The sequence below is a fragment of the Patagioenas fasciata genome, unplaced genomic scaffold (assembly GCF_037038585.1).
Source record: "Patagioenas fasciata isolate bPatFas1 unplaced genomic scaffold, bPatFas1.hap1 Unplaced_1, whole genome shotgun sequence".
NCBI lineage: Eukaryota > Metazoa > Chordata > Aves > Columbiformes > Columbidae > Patagioenas > Patagioenas fasciata.
This window is the reverse complement of record NW_027288510.1, coordinates 722,989-746,198: the sequence shown is the minus strand read 5'-3', so window position 1 is coordinate 746,198 and position 23,210 is coordinate 722,989. Positions and strand designations below refer to the sequence as shown.

General features: G+C 58.6%; 1 protein-coding gene across 1 annotated transcript; it reads left to right on the top strand.

The window, feature by feature from the left end:
- Window positions 1–75: 75 nt before the first annotated feature.
- LOC139826683 (uncharacterized) lies at window positions 76–20,706 on the top strand (the record flags this gene model as incomplete). The annotated part of the gene is made up of 3 exons (XM_071803095.1): window positions 76–226; window positions 1,727–1,869; window positions 20,323–20,706. Coding segments are annotated over 3 exons (678 nt in total), but the record flags the coding sequence as incomplete, so codon positions are not given.
- Between the last annotated feature and the right edge of the window lie 2,504 nt (window positions 20,707–23,210).

The following is a 23,210-nucleotide window of genomic DNA, read 5'->3' as shown; positions in this document are numbered from 1 at the left end:
TGGGAGCGGAGAAGCTTCTGGAGCACTGACCGTATACGGGCCCAGCTCGGATTCCCTTGGGCTTGACAAGGAGGCTGTGGGACCTTCCGGCGGTTTCGGTGCGGGGCTGCGGGCGGAGCGTTGTCCTCAGACTGCGGACCCTGCGGGAACTCCCCGGGCAGAGCCCCCCCGGCCCCGCCGGCCGGTGGTTGTGTCTGCTGGGGACCCTGCGGAGCCGCCAGCTTTCGTGAGTGGGGATGTGCCTTTGGAATTGTCATTCAAAGGGTAGACGAGCACAGCTCGGCTTCAGCCGGGACGCCTCTGTGCCTTTAGTTTTTGTTTTTCCCTCACCTTCCCTTTCGCGCGGAGCGGCCCGGCCCGGGACGGGGGGGTGTGGGTGTGTGTGCTGAGGGAACACCTCGTACCCAGCAGCCTGCTCCGTGCCGCTGCTCCTTGTCCCTGCATTTATATACGATACACAAATGTAAAGCAAACGGGGGGGGTGCGTGGGAGCAGGAGCGGCTGGGGGCTCCCGGGCCGGGCCTGACGCCTGCAGCGCCTCACGCTTTCCCGCTCCCGTCGCGCCGCCATCTTGGGCGCGGGCAGTGAAGCCGCCGCACTGAGGCCGTGCCTCGTGCCGCCGGGGAGGAGGGGAGCTGGTCGCTCTGGGAGCCGCTCTTGGGAAGCGGGCGGCGCACCCCGCCGAGGAGGGGGAGTTAACGTCCTTCGAGTCCTCCTGCTCGGGTACCGGCGCCGTTCGGGCGGTGGCTGATGAGGTGTCTGTGGCGGGGCGGGGAGAGCGCGGCCGCTGTGCCCTCACTAGAGATGGCGGCGGGGCGGTCTCTGGCGCGGACAGGACGGCGGCCGCGGGGAGCGGCGCTCCAGCCCTATCTGTGATAATAAGAATTAAAAGTGTATGGGGAAGGAATATATTAGTGGAAGATTCCCCAGCTTATTTATTAGAGACAAACGTTTTACAGAGCTTCCCGCTCTCTGCAGGCTTGTTTTTCTTACTTGTTTCACTTCTTTCCATCACCTAAGGAGCTAGAACAGAATATATATTTTAGACTCTCTTATAAACAAGCAGATATCTGATTAGTGTATTTTCCTAAGTAATTAGTGCTCATATTGACAGTATCTCACTCAATAATAATGATTTCAATCAAATCAGAAGCCAGAAGGGAAGTGAATAGGTGATAAATTAAGTAACCAGAAAAAAAAGAAAAATTGGCTGGTTATGTTTTTGGCAATCAGTTGCATAACTATTAACTTTAAAAAGTTTTTAAAAGATTTCTGACTTTTAAAATGTTTTGGTGATGTGGGAGTTATTTTACCAGCACTGGCAATGGCATTGAACAGCTGCAGGAACGGTACAGGTAACTAATTGATTTGCAAAACTGAAATTATTTCATTATTGTGTATAGCATATTAGGTATTTGCGATTTTTTTTTGTAATCTAATCAGCACTGTCGATCTGACAAAAATGGACTTTCTGTACTTTGGCTTTATTCTGTGTTTGTTTAGCTCATACTTTTATGAGAAATGTTGCTCTCACAAGGGCTTATTTTTTAGCAGAATGATGTTCTGTGCCACTTTGCTGCTGCTGGGGCCTATGGGCGCCTGGCACAACGATTTTTCTCAAGGAAGGGTTTTCCCCAAGGCCCTGAAGAGGGAGGCACCTGCTTCACTTTGCTCTGCGACTGCAACAAAATCCAGACCAGTAAACCCAAACCTGCCTTCTTCTCAGGTGAAATCCCTGATCTCTTCCCCGATGATGAAGTAGAAAACATAATCAACAGCGTGAGGAATGAAGTCAAAGGCCGAGGGCTGGTGGACTCCAGGGAGACTTGCTGGAAGTTTTTTATAGAGCGTGTTCGACGGCAGCTGAAGGTGAGACAGGCTGGGGGAGTTCAGGTCTTCGCCATCTGCCTTGGTGCAGGAGCATGGGGTGAATCCTTCCCCCACCGCCCTGCAGCCTCAGATCCTTCACCCCCATCCCCTGCACCCCAAACCTCCACACCTCCAAATCCTGAACCCTGAAACCCCGCACCCCCAAATCCTGTGCCCCAGTCCTGTGCACCCCACACTCTGCAACCTTAAATTTCCCACCAAACCCCTGCACCCCAAACGCTGCACTCTGAGACCTGACTTCTAAACCCTGCACCCCCAAACAGTGCACCCCCAAATCCTGAAGCCCCAGATCCTTCCCTCCCATACTCTGCAGCCCCAAATCCTGAACCCCCAAATCCTGCACCCCTAATCCTCCACCCTCTTAAAACTGCACCCCCAAAACCTGAACCACCAAATCTTTCCCCCCCAAAACCTCCCTCCTCCAAACCCTGCACTTCAAAATGCTGCACCCCCAGATCCTAACCCCAAAACCCTGCACCCCAAATCCTGTACCCCAAAGCCCTGCACTCTCAAATCATACATGCCCAGAACGTGCACCCTAAACTGTGCACCCCAAAATCCTAAACCCCTTAACCCTGCACCCCCAAATCCTCCAACCCCCAAATCCTCCAACCCCCTAAGTCCTGCACCCCCACGTGCTGAACACCTGAACCCCTCACCCCAGACCCCTCACCCCAGACCCCTCACCCCAAAGCCCTGCACCCCCAAATCCTGCCTCTAAACGCTGACCTACAAGGTTCTGTACCCCAACAGCCTGCTCACCCAGATCCTGCACCCCAGAACCCTGCACCCCCATATTCTGATCCCTACAGCCTGCACCTCCAGCTCCTGCACCCCCAAAACCTGTACCCCTAAATCCTGCACCCTTCAACCCTGCAGCCCACAACGCTGCACCCCCAACCTCTGCAGCCCCAGTTCCTTCACGTGTGAAACCTGCGCCCCCAAGTCCTGCACCTCAAAACCTTTCACCCGGAATCCTGCCCCCCAAACCATGCACCCCAAAATCAAGGCCCCTCAAACTTGCACTCAAAGGTCCGCACCAAGAAACCCTCCCCGCCCAGTTCCTAAAGACATGGAACCTGCACCCCCAAATCCCGCACCCCAAAACCCTGCACCCCAGTACCCCAGACCACCAAATCTTGCACCTCCAAATCCTGCCCCTATTAGCCCTGCACTTCAAACCCTGTACCCCAAATCCTGCAGCCAGCCCTTGTACCCCTAAATCCTTGACCTCCACATCCCGAATCTCCAAACGCAGCAACCCCAAAACCCTACACCCCCAATCCCTGCACCCCCAAATCATTGTCCTTCAAATCCCACACCCAAAGCTCGTACACCCCCAGATCTTGCACCCCCACACACTGCACTCCAAATCCTGCACCCCCAAATCCTCCAGCCCCATGCCCCAAACCCCCAAACCCTGCACCCTCAAGTCTTGCACCCCCAAACCATTCTCCCCCAAATCCTGCAACCCCAAACCCCACACCTCCTGCACCCCAAAATTCGACACCTCCAAATTCTAAACCCTTAAACCCTGCATCCCCCAAATCCTTCCCCCCAAAACAGTGCCCCCCAAACCCTGCACCCCAGATCCTGCAGCCCCTAACTCTGCACCCCAAACGCTGCACCCTCAGATCCTGCGTCCCCAACCCTGCACCCCAAATCCTTTACCGCAAAATTCCCCAAACCTGCAAACACAAATCCTGCACCCCCAGTTCCTGAACATGCGAACCCTGCACCCCCAAACCCTCAGCCCAAAGCCCTGCACCCCCAAATCCTGCCGTACACAACCCTTCCCCCCAAACCTCTTCAACCCAAGATACTGAAACCCTAAGCCCTGCCCCCCCAAACCTACATCCCCAAATCCTGCACCCCCAGGTCCTGAACACCCAAAATCTGCACCCCCAAATCCCTTAACTCCAATAACCTGCACCCCCAATTCTGCCTCCCCAAGACCCGCACCCCCAAACCCTGCACCATTAAACCCTGGACACCGAAACCCTGTACCCCAAATCCTGACCCCCCACAAGTTGCACCCTAAAAACCTGCACCCCAGATCCTGTCCAACCCAACCCTTCACCCCAAACCCCTTCACCCCAAGATCCTGCTGACCTAAACCCTGCTCCCCAAAACCCTGCTACCCCCAATCTTGCACCCCCCAAGTCTGCACCCTCAGATCCTGCTGCTCCAAACTCTGCACCCCCAAATCCTCCAGCCCCACGTCCCGATCTCCCAAACCGTGCACCCCACAACCCTGCACCCCACAACCCCTTCACCCCGAAATCCTGCACCCCCAGCCCTACCCAATAAAATTTCCACCCCCAAATCCTGCCCTACCAAGCCCCCCACCCCAAACCCCTGCACCCCAAGATCCTGCACCCTAAACCCTGCACCTCCATATCATCCTTCCCCAAACCCTGCACCCCAAAACACTGCACTCCAAACCACTGCACCCCTAAACCCTGAACCCCCAAATCCTGCACCCCTGGAACCTGCACACCCAGACTCTGTAGCCCCAAATCAGGCCCACCAAAATCCTGCTCCCCCAGCCTTGCACCCCCAAATCCTGCACCACCTAATCCTCCAACCCCCTAACACAACCCCATAACCCCTTGTCCCCAGGGCCCATTGTGACATCCTGGGGAACCCCCATTGTCCCCAGAGCCCATTGTGATATCCTGGGGACCCCCCCTTTGTCCCCAGGGCCAATTGTGACATTCAGGGGACCAACCTTTGTCCTTAGGGCCCATTGTGACACTATGGGGACCCCGCCTTGTCACTGGGAACCCATTGTGACACCATGGGGACCCCCCTTTGTCCCCAGGGCCCATTGTGACATCCTGGGGACCCCCCTTTGCCCCCAGGGCCCATTGTGACATTCAGGGGACCAACCTTTGTCCCCAGGGCCCATTGTGACACTATGGGGACCCCCCCTTGTCACTGGGAACCCATTGTGACACCATGGGGACCCCCCTTTGTCCCCAGGGCCCATCTTGACACCATGGGGACCCCCCTTGCCACTGGGGACACATTTTGACACCGTGGGGACCCCACCCTGTCCCCAGGGCCCATCGTGACACCGTGGGGACCCCCTTTTTACCCAGGGTCCATTGTGATGTCCTGGGGACCCCGACTTGTCCCCAGGGTCCATTGTGACGTCCCAGGACCCCCCGTTGTCCCCAGTGCCCATTATGACATCCCAGGACCCCACTTCGTCCCCAGGGACCATTGTGACACCATGGAGACCCAGCCGTGTCCTGAGGGCCCATTGTGACATCCCGGGCACCCCCTTTTCCCCAGGGCCCATTGTGACATTCTGGGGACCCTTTTTGTCCCCAGGGCCCATTGTGACAGGGTGGGGCCCCCCTTGTCACTGCGGACCCATTGTGACACTATGGGCACCCCACATTGTTCCCAGGGCCCATTGTGACATCTGGGGGACCCCCTTGTCCCCAGGGCGCATAGTGGCACCGTGGGGACCCCTCTTGTCACTTGGGCCCATTGTGACACCGTGGGGACACCCCCTTTGTCCCCAGAGCACATTGTGACATCCCAGGACCCCCCATTGTCCCCAGAGCCCATTGTGACATCCTGGGGACCCCTTTTGTCCCAAGGGCCCATTGTGGCACCATGAGGACCCCCTTTGTCCCCAGGGCCCATTGTGACACCCTGGGGACCCTATTGTCCCCATGGTCCGTCGTGGCACCGTGGGGACCCCCTTTGTCCCCAGGGCCCATTGTGACATCCCAGGACCCCCCATTGTCCCCAGGGTCCATTGTGACATCCTGAGGACCATCCTTTGTTCCCAGGACCCACTGTGACGTTCAAGGGACTCCCCATTGTCCCCAGGGCCCATTGTGACGTCCCAGGACCCCTCATTGTCCCCAGGGCCCATTGTGACATCCTGGGGACCCTATTGTCCCCATGGTCCGTCGTGGCGCCGTGGGGAACCCCCTTTGTCCCCAGGGTCCATTGTGACATCCCAGGACCCCCCATTGTCCCCAGGGTCCATTGTGACATCCTGAGGACCATCCTTTGTTCCCAGGACCCACTGTGACGTTCAAGGGACTCCCCATTGTCCCCAGGGCCCATTGTGACGTCCCAGGACCCCTCATTGTCCCCAGGGCCCATTGTGACATCCTGGGGACCCTATTGTCCCCATGGTCCGTCGTGGCACCGTGGGGAACCCCCTTTGTCCCCAGGGCCCATTGTGACATCCCAGGACCCCCCATTGTCCCCAGGGTCCATTGTGACATCCTGGGGACCATCCTTTGTTCCCAGGACCCACTGTGACATTCAAGGGACTCCCCATTGTCCCCAGGGCCCATTGTGACGTCCCAGGACCCCTCATTGTCCCCAGGGCCCATTGTGACATCCTGGGCACCCCCTTTGTCCCCAGGGCTCACTGTGGCACCATGGGGACCCCTTTTGTCACTAGGGCCCATTGTGGCACCATGGGGACCCCTTTGTCCCCAGTGCCCATTGTGACGTCACAGGACCCCACTTTGTCCCCAGGGACCATTGTAGACACCATGGGCACCACATTTGTCCCTGGGGCCCATTGTGACATCCCAGGACCCCCCATTGTTACCAGGGCCCATTGTGACATCATGGGGACCCCCCTTTGTCCCCAGGGCTCATTGTGACGTCCCAGGACCCCTCGTTTTCCCCAGGCCCCATTGTGACATCCTGGGGACCCCCCCTTGTCCCCAGGGCCCATTGTGACACCGTGGGCACCCCCATTTTCCCCAGGGCCCACTGAGATATCCTGGGGACACCCTTTGTCCCCAGGCCGCATTGTGGCACCATGGGCACCCTCTTTGTCCCCAGGGCCCTTTGTGACATCCGGGGGACCCCCTTGTCCCCAGGGCCCATTGTGACACCGTGGAGACCCCCACTTTGTCCCCAGAGGACATTGTGACATCCCAGGAACCTCCATTGTCCCCAGAGCCCATTGTGACATCCTGGGGACCCTTCTTCGTCCCCAGGGCCCATTGTGATGTCCCAGGACCCCGCTTTGTCCCCATGGCCCATGATGACACCATGGGGACCCCATTTGTCACTGGGGCCCATTTTGACATCCCAGGACCCCGCTTTGTCCCCAGGGCCCATTGTGACACCGTCGGGAACCCCCTTGTGCCCAGGACCCATTGTGACATCCTGGGACCCCCCTTTGTCCCCAGGGCCCATTGTGACATCCCAGGATCCCGTTTGTCCCCAGGGCCCATTGTAACGTCCCAGGACCCCCCATTTACCCCAGGGCCCATTGTGACATCCTGGAGTCCCCCTTTTGTCCCCAGGGCCCATTGTTACACTGTGGGGACCCCCTTTGTCCCCAGGGCTCATTGTGACATCCTGGGGAATCCCTTTGTCCCCATGGGCCATTGCGACATTCCAGGACCCCTCCCCTTGTCCCCAGGGCCCATCGTGACACCGTAGGGACCCCCCTTGTCACTGGGGACCCATTTTGACATCCCAGGACCCCCTATTGTCCGCAGGCCTCATTGTGACACCATGGGGACCCCATTTGTCACTGGGGCCCATTGTGACATCCCAGGACCCCTCATTGTCCCCAGGGCCCATTGTGACATCCTGGGGAGCCCCTCGTCCCCAGTGCCCTTTGTGACATCCTAGGGACCCCCGTTGTCCCCAGTGCCCATTGTGACATTCTGGGGACCCCCTTTGTCACCTGGGCCTATTGTGGCACCATGGGCACCCCCCATTGTCACCAGGGCCCATTGTGACATCCCAGGACCCCAATTTGTCCCCAGGGCCCATTGTGACACCGTGGGGACCCCCTTTGTCCCCAGGGCCCATTGTGAACATCCTGGGGACCCCCTTGTCCCCAGGGCCCATTGTGAACGTCCCAGGACCCCCCGTTGTCCCCAGGGCCCATTCTGACATCCTGAGGACCTCCCTTGTCCCCAGGGCCCATTGTGACATCCTGGGGACCCTGTTTGTCCCCAGGGCCCATTGTGGCAATATGGGGACCCCCTTTGTCACTGAGGCCCATTGTGACATCCCAGGACCCCCTCTGGTCCCCAGGGCCCATTGTGACATCCTGGGGACCCCTCTTCGTCCCCAGGGCCCATTGTGACATCCTGGGGACCTTCTTTGTCCCAGACCCCATTGTGACATCCTGGGGACCCCCCATTGTGCCAAGGGCCCATTGTGACGGCCCAGGACCTTACTCTGTCCCCAGGGCCCATTGTGATATTCGCGGGACCCCCTTGTCCCCAGGGCCCATACTGGCACCATGGGGACCCCCCTTTTCCCCAGTGCCCATTGTGACATCCTGGGGAACCCCTTTGTCACTGGGGCCCATTGTGTCATCCCAGGACCCCACTTTGTCCCTAGGGCCCATTGTGACACCGTGGGGACCCCTTTGTCCCCAGGGCCCATTGTTACATTCAGGGGACCCCCCTTTTCCCCAGGGCCCATTGTGACATCCTGGGGACCCTTTTTGACCCCAGGGCCCATTGTGACAGGGTGGGGCCCCCCTTGTCACTGCGGACCCATTGTGACACTATGGGCACCCCACATTGTTCCCAGGGCCCATTGTGACATCCGGGGGACCCCCTTGTCCCCAGGGCCTATAGTGGCACCGTGGGGACCCCTCTTGTCACTTGGGCCCATTGTGACACCGTGGAGACCCCCCCTTTGTCCCCAGAGCACATTGAGACATCCCAGGACCCCCCATTGTCCCCAGAGCCCATTGTGACATCCTGGGGACCCCTTTTGTCCCAAGGGCCCATTGTGGCACCATGAGGACCCCCTTTGTCCCCAGGGCCCATTGTGACACCCTGGGGACCCTATTGTCCCCATGGTCCGTTGTGGCACCGTGGGGACCCCCTTTGTCCCCAGGGTCCATTGTGACATCCCAGGACCCCCCATTGTCCCCAGGGTCCATTGTGACGTCCCAGGACCCCTCATTGTCCCCAGGGCCCATTGTGACATCCTGGGGACCCTATTGTCCCCATGGTCCGTCGTGGCACCGTGGGGAACCCCCTTTGTCCCCAGGGCCCATTGTGACATCCCAGGACCCCCCATTGTCCCCAGGGTCCATTGTGACATCCTGGGGACCATCCTTTGTTCCCAGGACCCACTGTGACATTCAAGGGACTCCCCATTGTCCCCAGGGCCCATTGTGACGTCCCAGGACCCCTCATTGTCCCCAGGGCCCATTGTGACATCCTGGGCACCCCCTTTGTCCCCAGGGCTCACTGTGGCACCATGGGGACCCCTTTTGTCACTGGGGCCCATTGTGGCACCATGGGGACCCCCTTTGTCCCCAGTGCCCAATGTGACGTCCCAGGACCCCACTTTGTCCCCAGGGACCATTGTAGACACCATGGGCACCACATTTGTCCCTGGGGCCCATTGTGACATCCCAGGACCCCCAATTGTTACCAGGGCCCATTGTGACATCATGGGGACCCCGCCTTTGTCCCCAGGGCTCATTGTGACGTCCCAGGACCCCTCGTTTTCCCCAGGCCCCATTGTGACATCCTGGGGACCCCCCCTTGTCCCCAGGGCCCATTGTGACACCGTGGGCACCCCCATTGTCCCCAGGGCCCACTGAGACATCCTGGGGACACCCTTTGTCCCCAGGCCCCATTGTGGCACCTTGGGCACCCTCTTTGTCCCCAGGACCCTTTGTGACATCCGGGGGACCCCCTTGTCCCCAGGGCCCATAGTGGCACCGTGGGGACCCCTTTTGTCACTTGGGCCCATTGTGACACCGTGGAGACCCCCCCTTTGTCCCCAGAGGACATTATGACATCCTAGGACCCTCCATTGTCCCCAGAGCCCATTGTGACATCCTGGGGACCCCTCTTCGTCCCCAGGGCCCATTGTGATGTCCCAGGACCCCGCTTTGTCCCCAGGGCCCATTCTGACACCATGGAGACCCCATTTGTCACTGGGGCCCATTTTGACATCCCAGGACCCCGCTTTGTCCCCAGGGCCCATTGTGACACCATGGGGACCCGATTTGTCACTGGGGCCCATTTTGACATCCCAGGACCCCGCTTTGTCCCCAGGGCCCATTGTGACACCGTCGGGAACCCCCTTGTGCCCAGGACCCATTGTGACATCCTGGGGACCCCACTTTGTCCCCAGGGCCCATAGTGACACCGTGGAGACCCCACTTGTTCGCAGGACCCGTTGTGGCATTCTGTGGACTCCCTTTGTCCCCATGGCCCATGGTGACACCATGGGGACCCCATTTGTCACTGGGGCCCATTGTGACATCCCAGGACCCCCCATTGTCCCCAGGGCCCACTGAGATATCCTGGGGACCACCCTTTTTCCCCAAGGCCCATTGTGACACCGTCGGGATACCCCATGTCCCCAGGGCCCATTGTGACCTCCTGGGGACCCCCCTTGTCCTGAGGGCCCATTGTGACATCCTGGGGAGACCCCGTTGTCCCCAAGGCCCATTGTGGCACCATGGGGACCCCCTTTGTCCCCAGGGCCCATTGTGACATCCTGGGGACCCCCTGTGTCCCCAGGGCCCATTGTGACACCATGGGGACCTCCTTTATCCCCACGGCCCATCGTGACATCCCAGGAGCCCCCGTTGTTCCCAGGGCCCATTGTGACATCCTGGGACCCCCCTTTTCCCCAGGGCCTATTGTGACATCCCAGGATCCCGTTTGTCCCCGGGGCCCATTGTAACGTCCCAGGACCCCCCATTTACCCCAGGGCCCATTGTGACATCCTGGAGTCCCCCTTTTGTCCCCTGGGCCCATTGTGACACTGTGGGGACCTCCTTTGTCCCCAGGGCCCATTGTGACACTGTGGGGACCCCCTTTGTCCCCAGGGCTCATTGTGACATCCTGGGGAATCCCTTTGTCCCCATGGGCCATTGCGACATCCCAGGACCCCTCCCCTTGTCCCCAGGGCCCATCGTGACACCGTAGGGACCCCCCTTGTCACTGGAGACCCATTTTGACATCCCAGGACCCCCTATTGTCCGCAGGCCTCATTGTGACACCATGGGGACCCCATTTGTCACTGGAGCCCATTGTGACATCCCAGGACCCCTCATTGTCCCCAGGGCCCATTGTGACATCCTGGGGAGCCCCTCGTCCCCAGTGCCCTTTGTGACATCCTAGGGACCCCCGTTGTCCCCAGTGCCCATTGTGACATTCTGGGGACCCCCTTTGTCACCTGGGCCTATTGTGGCACCATGGGCACCCCCCATTGTCACCAGGGCCCATTGTGACATCCCAGGACCCCAATTTGTCCCCAGGGCCCATTGTGACACCGTGGGGACCCCCTTTGTCCCCAGGGCCCATTGTGAACATCCTGGGGACCCCCTTGTCCCCAGGGCCCATTGTGAACGTCCCAGGACCCCCCGTTGTCCCCAGGGCCCATTCTGACATCCTGAGGACCTCCCTTGTCCCCAGGGCCCATTGTGACATCCTGGGGACCCTGTTTGTCCCCAGGGCCCATTGTGGCAATATGGGGACCCCCTTTGTCATTGAGACCCATTGTGACATCCCAGGACCCCCTCTGGTCCCCAGGACCCATTCTGACATCCTGGGGACCTTCTTTGTCCCAAGACCCCATTGTGACATCCTGGGGACCCCCCATTGTGCCAAGGGCCCATTATGACACCATGGGGATCCCCTTTGTCCCCAGGGCCCATTGTGACGTCCCAGGACCCCCCGTTGTCCCCAGGGCCCATTGTGACATCCTGGGGACCCCCCTTGTCCCCAGGGCCCATTGTGACATCCCGGGACCCCCTTTGTCCCCAGGTCCCATTGTGACATCATGGGGAACCCCCTTGTCCTCAGGGCCCATTGTGACAGCCCAGGACCTTACTTTGTCCCCAGGGCCCATTGTGATATTCGGGGGACCCCCTTGTCCCCAGGGCCCATAGTGGCACCATGGGGACCCCCCTTTTCCCCAGTGCCCATTGTGACATCCTGGGGACCCCGCTTGTCCCCAGGGCCCATTGTGACATCCTGGGGACCCACTATGTGCCCAGGTCCCATTGTGACATCCTAGGACCCCCATTGTCCCCAGAGCCCATTGTGACATCCTGGGGACCCCCTTGTCCCCTGGGCCCATTGTAATGTCCCAGGACCCCACTTTGTCCTCAGGGCCCATTGTGACATTCTGGGGACCCCCTTTGTCGCCAGGGCCCATTGTGGCACCATGGGACCGACTTTGTCACTGGGGACCATTGTGACATTCCAGGATTCCACTTTATCCCCAGGGCCCGTTCTGACACCGTGGGGACCCCCATTGTCCCCAGGGCCCATTGTGACATCCTGGGGACCGCCCTTTGTCCCCAGGGAACATTGTGACATTCATGTGACCCATCTTTGTCCCCAAGGCCCATTGTAACATCCTGGGGATCCCCAATTGTCCCAGGGCTCATTGTGACATTCCACGACCCTCTTTGTTCCCAGGCCCCATTGTGACATCCTGGGGACCCCCTTTGTCTCCAGGGCCCATTGTGACGTCCCAGGACCCCCTTTGTCCCCAGGGCCCATTGTGGCACCATGGGGACCTCCTTTGTCCCCAGGGCTTATTGTGACACCATGGGGACCCAACTTGTCCCCAGGGCCCTTTGTGACATTCAGGGGACCCCTCTTTGTCCCCAGGGCCTATTGTGTCATCCTAATGATCCCCTCTTGTCTATAGGGCCCATTGTGACGTCCCAGGACCCCTCATTGTCCCCAGGGACCATTGTGACACCATGGGTACCCCGCCTTGTCCCCACGGCCCATTGTGACATCCTGGGACCCCCGTTTGTCCCCAGTGCTCATTGTGAAATCCTGGGTACCCCCTTTGTCCCCAGGGCCCTTTGTGACATCCTGGGGAACCCCTTTGTCCCCAGGGCCCATTGTGACCTTCAAGGGAACCCACATTGTCCCCAGGGCCCATTGTGACGTCCTAGGACCCCCCGTAGTCCCCAGGACCCATTGTGACATCCTGGGGACCCCCCTCTGTTCTTAGGGCTCATTGTGACATTGAGGAGACCCCCCCTTGTCCCCAGGGCCGATTGTGACGTCCTAGGGTCCCCCTTTGTCCCCAGGGCCCATTGTGACATCCTTGGGACCTCATTTGTCCCCAGGGCCCATTGTTGTACCATGGGGACCCCCTTTGTCCCCAGTGCCCATTGTGACATCCCAGGACCCCAGTTTGTCCCTAGGGCCCATTGTGGCGCTGTGGGGACCCCGCTCGTCCTCAAGGACCATTGTGACATTCAGGGGACCCCTCTTTGTCTCCAGGGCCTATTGTGAAATTCTGGGCACCCCCCCTTTGTCCCCAGGGCCCATTGTGACATTCAGGGGACCCCTCTTTGTCCTCAGGGCACATTGTGACATCCCAGGACCACCCCTTGTCCCCAGGGCCCATTGTGACATTCAGGGGACCCCTCTTTGTCCCCAGGGCCCATTGTGACGTCCCAGGACCCTCCATTGTCCCCAGGGGCCATTGTGACTTTGCAGGACCCCCCATTGTCCCCAGGGCCCATTGTGACATCCCAGGACCCCTCATTGTCCCCAGGACCCATGTGATATCCTGGGGACACCCTTGTCCTCAGAGCCCATCGTGGCCCCGTGGGGAACCCCTCTTTGTCCCCAGAGCCCATTGTTACATCCTGGGGAGCCCCCTTTGTCCCCAGGGCCCATTGTGACATCCTGGGGAGCCCCTTTTGTCCCCAAGGCCCATTGTGACTTCCCAGGACTCCCCATTGTCCCCAGGGCCCATTGTGACTTTCAGGGGATCCTCCTTTGTCCCCACGCCCATTGTGACACCATGGTGACCCCCCGTTTTGTCTCCAGGGCCCATCGTGACATCCCAGGACCCCCCATTGTCCCCAAGGCCCATTGTGACATCCTGGGGAGCCCCCTTTGTCCCCAGGGCCCATTGTGACATCCCAGGACCCCCCATTGTCCCCAAGGCCCATTGTGACATCCTGGGGACCGCCCTTTGTCCCCAGGGCCCATTGTGACATCGCAGGACCCCCCATTGTCCCCAGGGCACATTGTGACACCATGGGGACCCCCATTGTCACCAGGGCCCATTGTGACACTATGGGGACCCCCCCTTTGTCCCCAGGGCCCAGTGTGACAATTAGGGAACCCCCCCTTGTCCCCTGGGCCCATTGTGATGTCACAACACCCCCCCTTTTTCCCAGGGCCCATTGTGACATCCTGGGGACCCCCTTTGTCTCCAGGGCCCATTGTGACATCCCAGGACTCCCCATGGTCCCCAGAGGCCATTGTGACATCCTGGGGACCCCCTTTGTCCCCAGGGCCCATTGTGACTTTCAGGGGATCCCCCTTTGTCCCCAGGGCCCATTGTGACACCATGGGGACCCCACCTTGTCCTCAGGGCCCGTTCTGACATCCTGGGCACCCCCCATTGTCCCCAGGGGCCATTGTGACATCCTGGGGACCCCCTTTGTCTCCAGGGCCCATTGTGACACCGTCCGGACCCCCCATTGTCCCCAGGGCCCATTGTGACACTATGGGGACCCCCCCTTGTCCTCAGGGCCCACTGTGACATCCTGGGGACCCCCCCTTGTCCCCGCCATCCGTGTCCCCGCGGTGCCACCTCCACTGTCCCCTCTGTCCTGCAGATCCCCAGTGGTACCCGGCCCAGCAGTCCCTGCGCCTGGACCCCAGTGAGTGGCCCCAGGTGTCCCCCAGGTGTCCCCGCATTGTCCCTGGGTGTCCCATGGTGTCCCTGGGAGTCCCTGTGTGTCCTGTGGTGTCCCCAGGTGACCCTGGTGTCCCCAGGTGTCCCTGTGGTGTCCCATGGTGTCCCTGTGGTGTTCCCCCAGTGTCTGCCGGTGTCCCCAAGTGGCCCCGTGGTGTCCCCCGCTGTCCTCTGGTGTCCCTGTGTTCTCTCCTGCGTATCCCTGTGGTGTCCCTTTGTTGTCACTGGGTGTCACTGCTGTCCCTGCTCTCCCTGCTGTCCCTGGGTGTCCCCACTGTCCCCAGTGTCCCTGGGTGTCCCCACTGTCCCTGGGTGTCCCCACTGTACCCAGTGTCCCTGGGTATCTCTGGGTGTCCCCACTGTCCCCGCTGTCCCTGCTCTCCCCACTGTCCCTGGGTGTCCCCACTGTCCCTGGGTGTCCCTGCTCTCCCCAGTGTCCCCACTCTCCCTGCTGTCCCTGCTGTCCCCACTGTCCCCAGCATCCCTGGGTGTCCCTCCTGTCCCCACTGTCCCTGCTCTCCCCAGTGTCCCTGGGTGTCCCTGCTCTCCCTGTTGTCCCCACTGTCCCCAGTGTCCCTGGTGTCCCCAGTATCCCTGGTGGCCCTGGGTGTCCCCACTGTCCCTGGGTGTCCCTGCTGTCCCCGGTGTCCCCAGTGTCCCTGGGTGTCCCTGCTGTCCCCGGTGTCCCCACTGTCCCTGGTGTCCCCACTATCCCCACTGTCCCTGGGTGTCCCATAGAGTCCCTGGTGTTCCCATGTCCCTGTCCCTGGTGTCCCCATGTCCCTGTCCCCAGTGTCCCCATGTGCCTGTCCCCAGTGTCCCCATGTGCCTGTCCCCGGTGTCCCCATGTAACGGTCAGTCTGTCCATCCATCTGTCCGTCCCTCTGTCCCCGTGTCCGTCCCTCTGTCCCTTCCTCTGTCCGTCCCTCTGTCCCTCTGTCCCTCTGTCCCCATGTCCGTCCCTGTCGAGGGTTAAGATTGCGGGGTGACAATCAAACCCTGGCAGATGTGTTGTCAACCTCCTCTCCCCCCCACTTTCCCCTTTTGCCCCTCCCTCTCCCCCCTTCCCACTCAGCACAGGCGATCGGGAGGGGAAGAAGCACAGAGGGGAGAGAGTTGGAAAAGTTCAAGATGTTTTACTGATGCTACTGATAAGAACAGAGAAAATGATACAAATATACAAAACCCATCTTGTAAGTCTGAGCAACTGCAGAGCCAGCACCCAAAGTCCTGGATCAGACTCTGCAGCCAACCGGAGCTGGATTCAGTCTCTCACTGGCCTCCGTTCGCAGGGACGACCAGCAAGGTCCTCTCCTAATGTCAGCCATGAGCAGAAGGGAAGGAAAAAGGCAAAAGGGAAGGGAAAAAGGGACGAGATCCTCGTGATCTCCCGCTTTTATATGAAGTATTCACGTGAACGGAATGTTATACACAGTTGGTCACCGGTTTCTCGTTGCCCCTCTCGCGAGATGTCCATCTGTGCTTGTCAATAAGTTTCCATTCCATTGCTGGGTTTGCCAAAACATGTGTCTGGTTCTCCAGGAAAATGCAGCTGACATGAAGGCTTTGGCTGACAGGCAAAATTCACTAAAAGAGAAACTTGTTTTTTACCAAAACCAGGACAGGTGGGGGCGCAGAGGCTGCTGAGACGTGGAGATGGACTGGGACACGGGGGTGGGCTGGGACATAGAGATAGGCTGGGACATGGATGGCCTGGGTCACAGAGACTGCTGGGATGTGCAGACGGGCTGGGTCATGGGCACGAGTCAGAGCCAGCACAGGAGCAGGGAGGCTGGGGCAGCTCCATCCTGCAGACGTGCTTGTCCTGGCCATGCCAGCCATGGGATACGTGCCCCAGCACAGACACACACCCGTGGGACACACAGCTGGCCACAGGGACCCCAGAGACACACGCACGCCCCGTGCCATCATTCCAGTTCATTGGTGGAGCCGTGGTGGTCACTGGGGTGGCGGTGGCGGTGGCCAAGGGTGGCGAGGGTGGCACCAAGGTGCTCACAGCCCCTTCCTGCTTCTCCTCCTCCCCCCTCCCCATCCCTCTGTCCTGCTCATCAGCCCTGCTGGTTCTTCCTCCCTGTCTCATCCCAGCTCATTGTCCCTTTTTGCCTTCATCTCTCCGTCCTTTTCCCTGTGTGTTTGTTTCTCTCTCAGCTCCTCTGTCTTCTCTCTTGTCTGATTTGTCTCTTGCTAGTCCTCTGTCCTTCTCCCCAGCAGCTTCAACTGAATGGCCAGGTGTCCCTGCACTCTGGTGGTTCCTCATCACTGCCCTGGGCTGTGTCTGTAGGGCTGGGGATCATTTAGGAGCTGCTCTCCTTCTGCAGACAGCAGAGCCTGGTGCAGCTACAGCAGAGGTTGTTCTCAGCTGCTGCTTATGCAGCTCGTTGGAAGAGCAGCTGTGGGCCTTCTTTGGAAGGGAGGTTTCTTGTTCTGTGCTTACTGCTCCTGGGGACCCTGCACAGGAGCGGTGTTGGGGTCTGCAGGGACGGGTGGGACCTGCTGTGATTCCTGGTGAACGTGAACTGAACTTGTCCTGATGTCCTCGAATGAAAACGGACTGACTGGAGATGGTTTACTGCCCTGTTTCAGTTCCAAACTACATGTTTGGCACTGGAGAACATGAGACTTTGTGCTGCTTTCCAGATGTCAGCTGAGAACATCACTGCCTTTGGTACCAGGGCAGGTGGTCTGTGATCAGGGGTGCGGACTTGCATGGCAGTGCTTTAATGAACATTTTATGGTCTTGCCACTTCAAAGCCCTTCATTTTCCTAGAAATTTGAAGATGGCATTTCTCATTCGGAGGTTCAGACTTCGGTTGGACTTGATGTTGAATGGTCCATACAATGGGGTGCATAAAAGAAGAATCTCGCTTCCTTGTTGTTGTTGTTTTCTAACGCTGTCTGAATTTGGTAAGCAAGAGGAAGAGTGGCTTGCAGTGTCTGCTTTTGAGAGGAACGTATTCCTGACTGTCTCCATCTCTGTATGGTGAAGCTTTCTGCCTGCACTATGATTTTGCTGGGCTGTGAGGCTGTGTTGGAGCAGCAGAGGTCAGAAGTGGTGGCTTTAAAGGCGTTGAAGCTGTGGTCAAACTAGCAGGAAAAGCTGGTTTCTTCCCAGAGAGCTGCCTGACAAATATAGCTACAAGTAAAGACCCTTGAAGTTGGCTTTTTTTATTTAAATTTACTATTAATATGTAGCTTTTGGGATTGATTGATTGATTGATTTCTGGGAAGCAAGAAGTGAGAGCCTGTGCACTCCCACAGGCAGAGCTGCCTCCCAAAATAGGTGCCCCCTTCTCCACCTCGGTTCCTTCCATGCTGGTGTAGCACAAGGCCATGCAGCAGTGTGCAGATGTGGTGATTCCAATGTGACTGTGAGGTCAGAGCCCCTCGGTGCCGTGCTGTGCTGTGTCTTGGCAGCAGCAGCATCATGGGGCGAGCGTGGGGGCCATGGTCCTCACCCTGTTCCTCCTCCTGGTGTCCCTGCCAGCCCGGGACGCCCAGGCTGCTCCAGCCGAGCGCAGGGAGCAGGTGGGCGAGCAGGGGCAGCACCCAGCCCCGAGCAGCTCAGCAGGGCAGCAGTGGGGCCAGGGCTGGGGCTGGGGCCGGGAGAGCAGCCGGGCTGGGCCGGGCAGGGCGAGCCAGGCAGCACCAGGGTGTGGGCAGGGGGCAGACACCCGCAGGGAGGGGAGAGGGGCTGCGGCTGCTTCAGGGGCAGGTTCTGGGCAAGCAGGGGCTGGGAGTGCTGGCACAGGGCAGAAACCAGCACTGAGTCCCTGTGGGGCCCTCCCTGCCCCCCAGCCTCGTGCCACACGGCCCCATCCCAGGGCGCGCTTTGAGCCTTTGGGCCCGTTGCAAATCAAAGCTGGGATTGCTTTGGCACTTTGGGCCACTTTTGAGCTTTGGGATCGTTTCTGTTAGGGTTAGGATTTGATTAGTGTTAGGGATAGAGAGTAGTGTCAGTGGAAGTGGTTGGGGTTAGGGGTTGGTTTTAGGAAGTAGGGCTGGGGTTAGGGTTACGTTTGGGTTAGAGTTAGTGGTAGGGTCAGGGTTTGATTAGGATTAGGGTTAGAGTTAAGGTGAGGGGTTTTGGGTGAGGGATAGAGTTTGGTTTTAGGTTTAGGCATAGATTTCTGATTAGAGTAAGAGGGCTAAGCATTAGGTTTAGAGTTGGAGTTAGGGGCAGAGGTTGGTCTTTGATTTAGCCTTGCTTTAGGATTACAGTAAGTGATTGGACTAATATTAGAAGTTTAGATGAAGGGATAGGTGTTAGGGGTAGGGTTAGGGTTGTTATTATTAGGGTTTGATTAGGATTAGGTTTAGGGCTTATGGGTAGGGATGTGGTTAGTGATAAGGGTTAGTATTAGGGTTAATGTTAGGAGTAAGGATTAAGGTTAGGGGTTAGGGAATAGTGTTTGTGTAAGCAGTAAGACTTCAGGTTTAGGGGGAAAGGGTAGGAATATGGTTAAGGTTGGCATAGGGTTAGGAGTTTGGGTTAGGGTTAGGCTTAGGTTTTGGAGTTTGGGTTAGGGTTAGGCTTAGGAGTTTGGGTTAGGCTTAGTCTTAAGCTTAGGAGTTTGGTTTAGGCTTAGACTTAGGGTTAGGAGTTTGAGTTAGGATTTAGGGTTAGTCTTAAGGCTAGGAGTTTGGGTTAGGAGTTTCCGTTAGGGTTAGGCTTAGTGTTAGGAGTTTGGGTTAGGGTTCGGCTTGGGCTTAGGCGTCTGGGTTGGGCTTAGGCGTCTGGGTTGGGCTTAGGCGTCTGGGTTGGGCTTAGGCGTCTGGGTTGGGCTTAGGCTTAGAGTTAGGAGTTTGGGTTAGGGTTAAGGGATTGGGATAAGGGTTAAGAGATTGGGTTAAGGTTAAGGGATTGGGTTAGGATTGGGTTTACGGTTAGGAATTAGGCTTAGGTTTAGGATTAGGATTAGCGTTATGGTCTGGGTTAGGAGTTGGGGTTAGGAGTTGGGGTTAGGAATCTTAACCCTCGACAGGGACAAAGGGGGTCCCCAGGATGTCACAATGGGCCCTGGGGACAATGGGAGTCCCCAGCATGTCACAATGGGCCCTGGGGACAAGCGGGGGTCCTTGGATGTCACAATGGGCCCCAGTGACAAAGGGATCCCCCATGGTGCCAAAATGGGCCCTGGGGACAAAGTAAAGTCCTGGAATGTCACAATGGGCTCTGGGGACAATGGGGGGTGTCCAGGATGTCACAATGGGCCCTGAGGACAAAGCGGGGTCCCCATGGTGTCACAAAACAACGTCCTCAGGGATACAGGTCAGTGCCAGGGGTGGGTTATGCTTGGCCTCCATGACCTCGAGGGTCTTTTCCAACCAAAATGAGTTTTTAGGGTTTATCCCAAATGATGGGAACCCCCGCTTCCAGCTCTGCTCTTCACCAGACACCTTTTAGAGGATGAAGAGGAAGGAGACGCAACACCTCAGCATACGGAGGGTCTTCCCCAAAGGGGTGGTCTGGGGTATCCAAAACACAAGGGGTGGTGTGGGCATCCAAAGCACAAGGGGTGGTCTGGGGCATCCAAAACACAAGGGGTGGTGTGGGCATCCAAAGCACAAGGGGTGGTCTGGGGTATCCAAAGCTCTCCTGGAGCGACTGCTGCTTCTTCTTGCTTTCCATCAGCTTCTTGATGTCTTCCCGCATGGGGCCGCGCTCGTCATCTTCGTCATCTTCGTCATCTTCGTCATCTTCATCATCTTCGTCATCTTCACCATCAGATTCAGAGGATTCTGGAGGAGCGAACAGTGAGAAATGGGCTGGGGAGGGTCCAGCACCGGCCCTGGCTCTTCCTGCCCAGCATCCCAGGCCCATCCCCAGCTGCTCCAGCTTCATCCAAAAGAGGTGGCAAGCTCCAAAAACTCAGTGGCTCCTCCAAGAGCGTCCAATGGGAAGAGGCCCCAGGCAGAGAAGTCGTGGGCTCAAAAGAAAGCACCACGTTCCGAGGATCTCCAGAAGATCCCTGGCCTGCTCCAGGAGATCCCCATCATCAACAAGATGAGGTCGGCCGTGTTGTTTTCAAAGGCGAGGAGGAGCTCAAGGGCCCTCAGCATCGGGGCTCGCGTGCGGTTATGGGAGGGCAAGGAAGGAAGGAAGGAGGGAAGGAAGGAAGGAGGGAAGGAAGGAAGGAAGGAAGGAGGGAAGGAAGGAGGGAAGGAAGGAGGGAAGGAAGGAGGGAAGGAAGGAAGGAGGGAAGGAAGGAAGGAGGGAAGGAAGGAAGGAGGGAAGGAGGGAAGGAAGGAGGGAAGGAAGGAAGGAAGGAGGGAAGGAAGGAAGGAAGGAGGGAAGGAAGGAAGGAAGGAGGGAAGGAAGGAAGGAAGGAGGGAAGGAAGGAAGGAGGGAAGGAAGGAAGGAGGGAAGGAAGGAAGGAGGGAAGGAGGGAAGGAGGGAAGGAAGGAGCCGGGGGTTCCCATCATTTGGGATAAACCCTAAAAACTCATTAATCACTTTGGTTGGAAAAAACCACCCACCTCCATAGGACCCCATAGGGACCCATAGAGACCATAGAGGCCCATAGGGAGCCACAGAGCCCCATGGAACCCCATAGAGACCCATAGGGACCGTAGAGCCTGTAGAGACCCATAGGGACCCATAGAGACCCATAGAGCTCCATAGGACCCCATAGGGACCCATAGAGACCATAGAGGCCCATAGGGAGCCACAGAGCCCCATGGAACCCCATAGAGACCCATAGGGACCCATAGAGACCCATAGGGACCCATAGAGAGGGAGGGGTTTAGGACCCTGGGGGTTCCATAGAGACCCATAGAGCATCAAGGAGCCCCATAGGGACCCATAGAGCCCCAAAGAGCCCCATAGGGACCCACAGACACCCAAGGAGCCCCATAGAGACCCATTAAGACCCATAAGGACCCATAGGGACCCATAGGGACCCGTAGAGCCCCATAGAGGCCCATAGGAAACCACAGAGCCCCATGGAACCCCATAGGGACCTATAGAGACCCATAGGACCCCATAGAGATCCAAGGAGCCCCATAGAGCTCCATAGGGACCCATAGAGACCCATAGGGACCCATAGAGAGGGAGGGTTTTAGGACCCCGGGGGTTCCTGCTGGGCTCAACTATGGCAAGAAAACCTTAACGAATAATTAACCGAATATTAATGAATGCAAAAGGCCAGGAACCAATGAAGAGTGAGCACTGAGCCCTGGGACAGCGGGGACAGCGGGGACAGGGACAGCGGGAATGTGACCCTGGGACCCATTGACCCCGTTGACTCCCATTGACCCCATTGATCCCCATTGACCCATTGACCCCCATTGACCCCCATTGATCCCCATTGACCCCCATTGACCCCATTGACCCCATTGACCCATTGACCCCATTGACTCCCATTGACCCATTGACCCCATTGACCCATTGATCCCCTTTGACCCCATTGACCCATTGACCCATTGATCCCCATTGACCCCATTGAGCCATTTAGTCATTGACTTCATTGACCCCCCATTGACCCCCATTGCCCCCCATTGACTCCCATTGCCCCCATTGACCCCGTTGACCCATTGATCCCCATTGCCCCCCATTGACTCCCATTGACCCATTGACTCCCATTGCCCCCCATTGACTCCCATTGCCCCCCATTGCCCCCATTGCCCCCATTGTCCCATTTCAGGTAAAAGAGGACATAAACAAGAGAGAAAAAACAAAACACAACACATTTGGGCACTCCTGGGTCCTTTGGGGCACTCCTGGGTCCCTCCTGAACTCCTGGGTCCTTTGGGGCACTCCTGGGTCCCTCCTGAACTCCTGGGTCCTTTGGGGTACTCCTGGGTCCCTTGGGGTACTCCTGGGTCCCTCCTGAACTCCCCATAGACCCCCATAATTTCCCCCTTAGGGACCCAGGAGTGCCCCATAGTGACCCATAAGTGACTCATGGAGCCCCCTAAGTGCGTTCGGGTCCCCTCGGGTCCCTTCGGGTGAGTTCGGGCCCCACTCGGGTCCCTTCGGGTCCCTTCGGGTGTGTTCGGGTCCCCTCGGGTCCCTTCGGGTGCGTTCGGGTCCCTTCGGGTGCGTTCGGGTCCGTTCGGGTGCGTTCGGGTGCGTTCGGGCCCCACTCGGGTCCCTTCGGGTGCCTTAGGGTCCCCTCGGGTGCGTTCGGGCCCCACTCGGGTCCCTTCGGGTGCGTTCGGGTCCCTTCGGGTGCGTTCGGGTCCCTTCGGCTCCCTTCGTGTATCTTCGGCTCCTCTCGGAGCCGCCTCTGCGCACGCCACGCACCCCCCCGCCGCTTCCCATTGGCCGCCTCCTGAGAAAGGGGGCGTGGCCTCGCTCGCAGCCGCTGCCGCGGCGGGAAACGATCGTGAGGCGGAAAAAGGGGGAGAAAGTGGGGGGGGGGGGGGGCGGGGAGGAAGTGGAGGGGCCGGGGGGGGAGCGGAACACGGGTTTTGGGGTAAAAAGGGGGGGATTTGGGAGTTTGGCGCCTTTTGGGGCACTTTCGGGTGGGTTCGGGTCCCTTCGGGGAGACTTCGGGCCCCTTCGGGTGGGTGCGGGTCCACTCGGGTGGGTTCGGGCTCCTTCGGGTGGGTTCGGGCCCCTTCGGGTGGGTTCGGGCCCCTTCGGGTGGGTTCGGGTCCACTCGGGTGGGTTC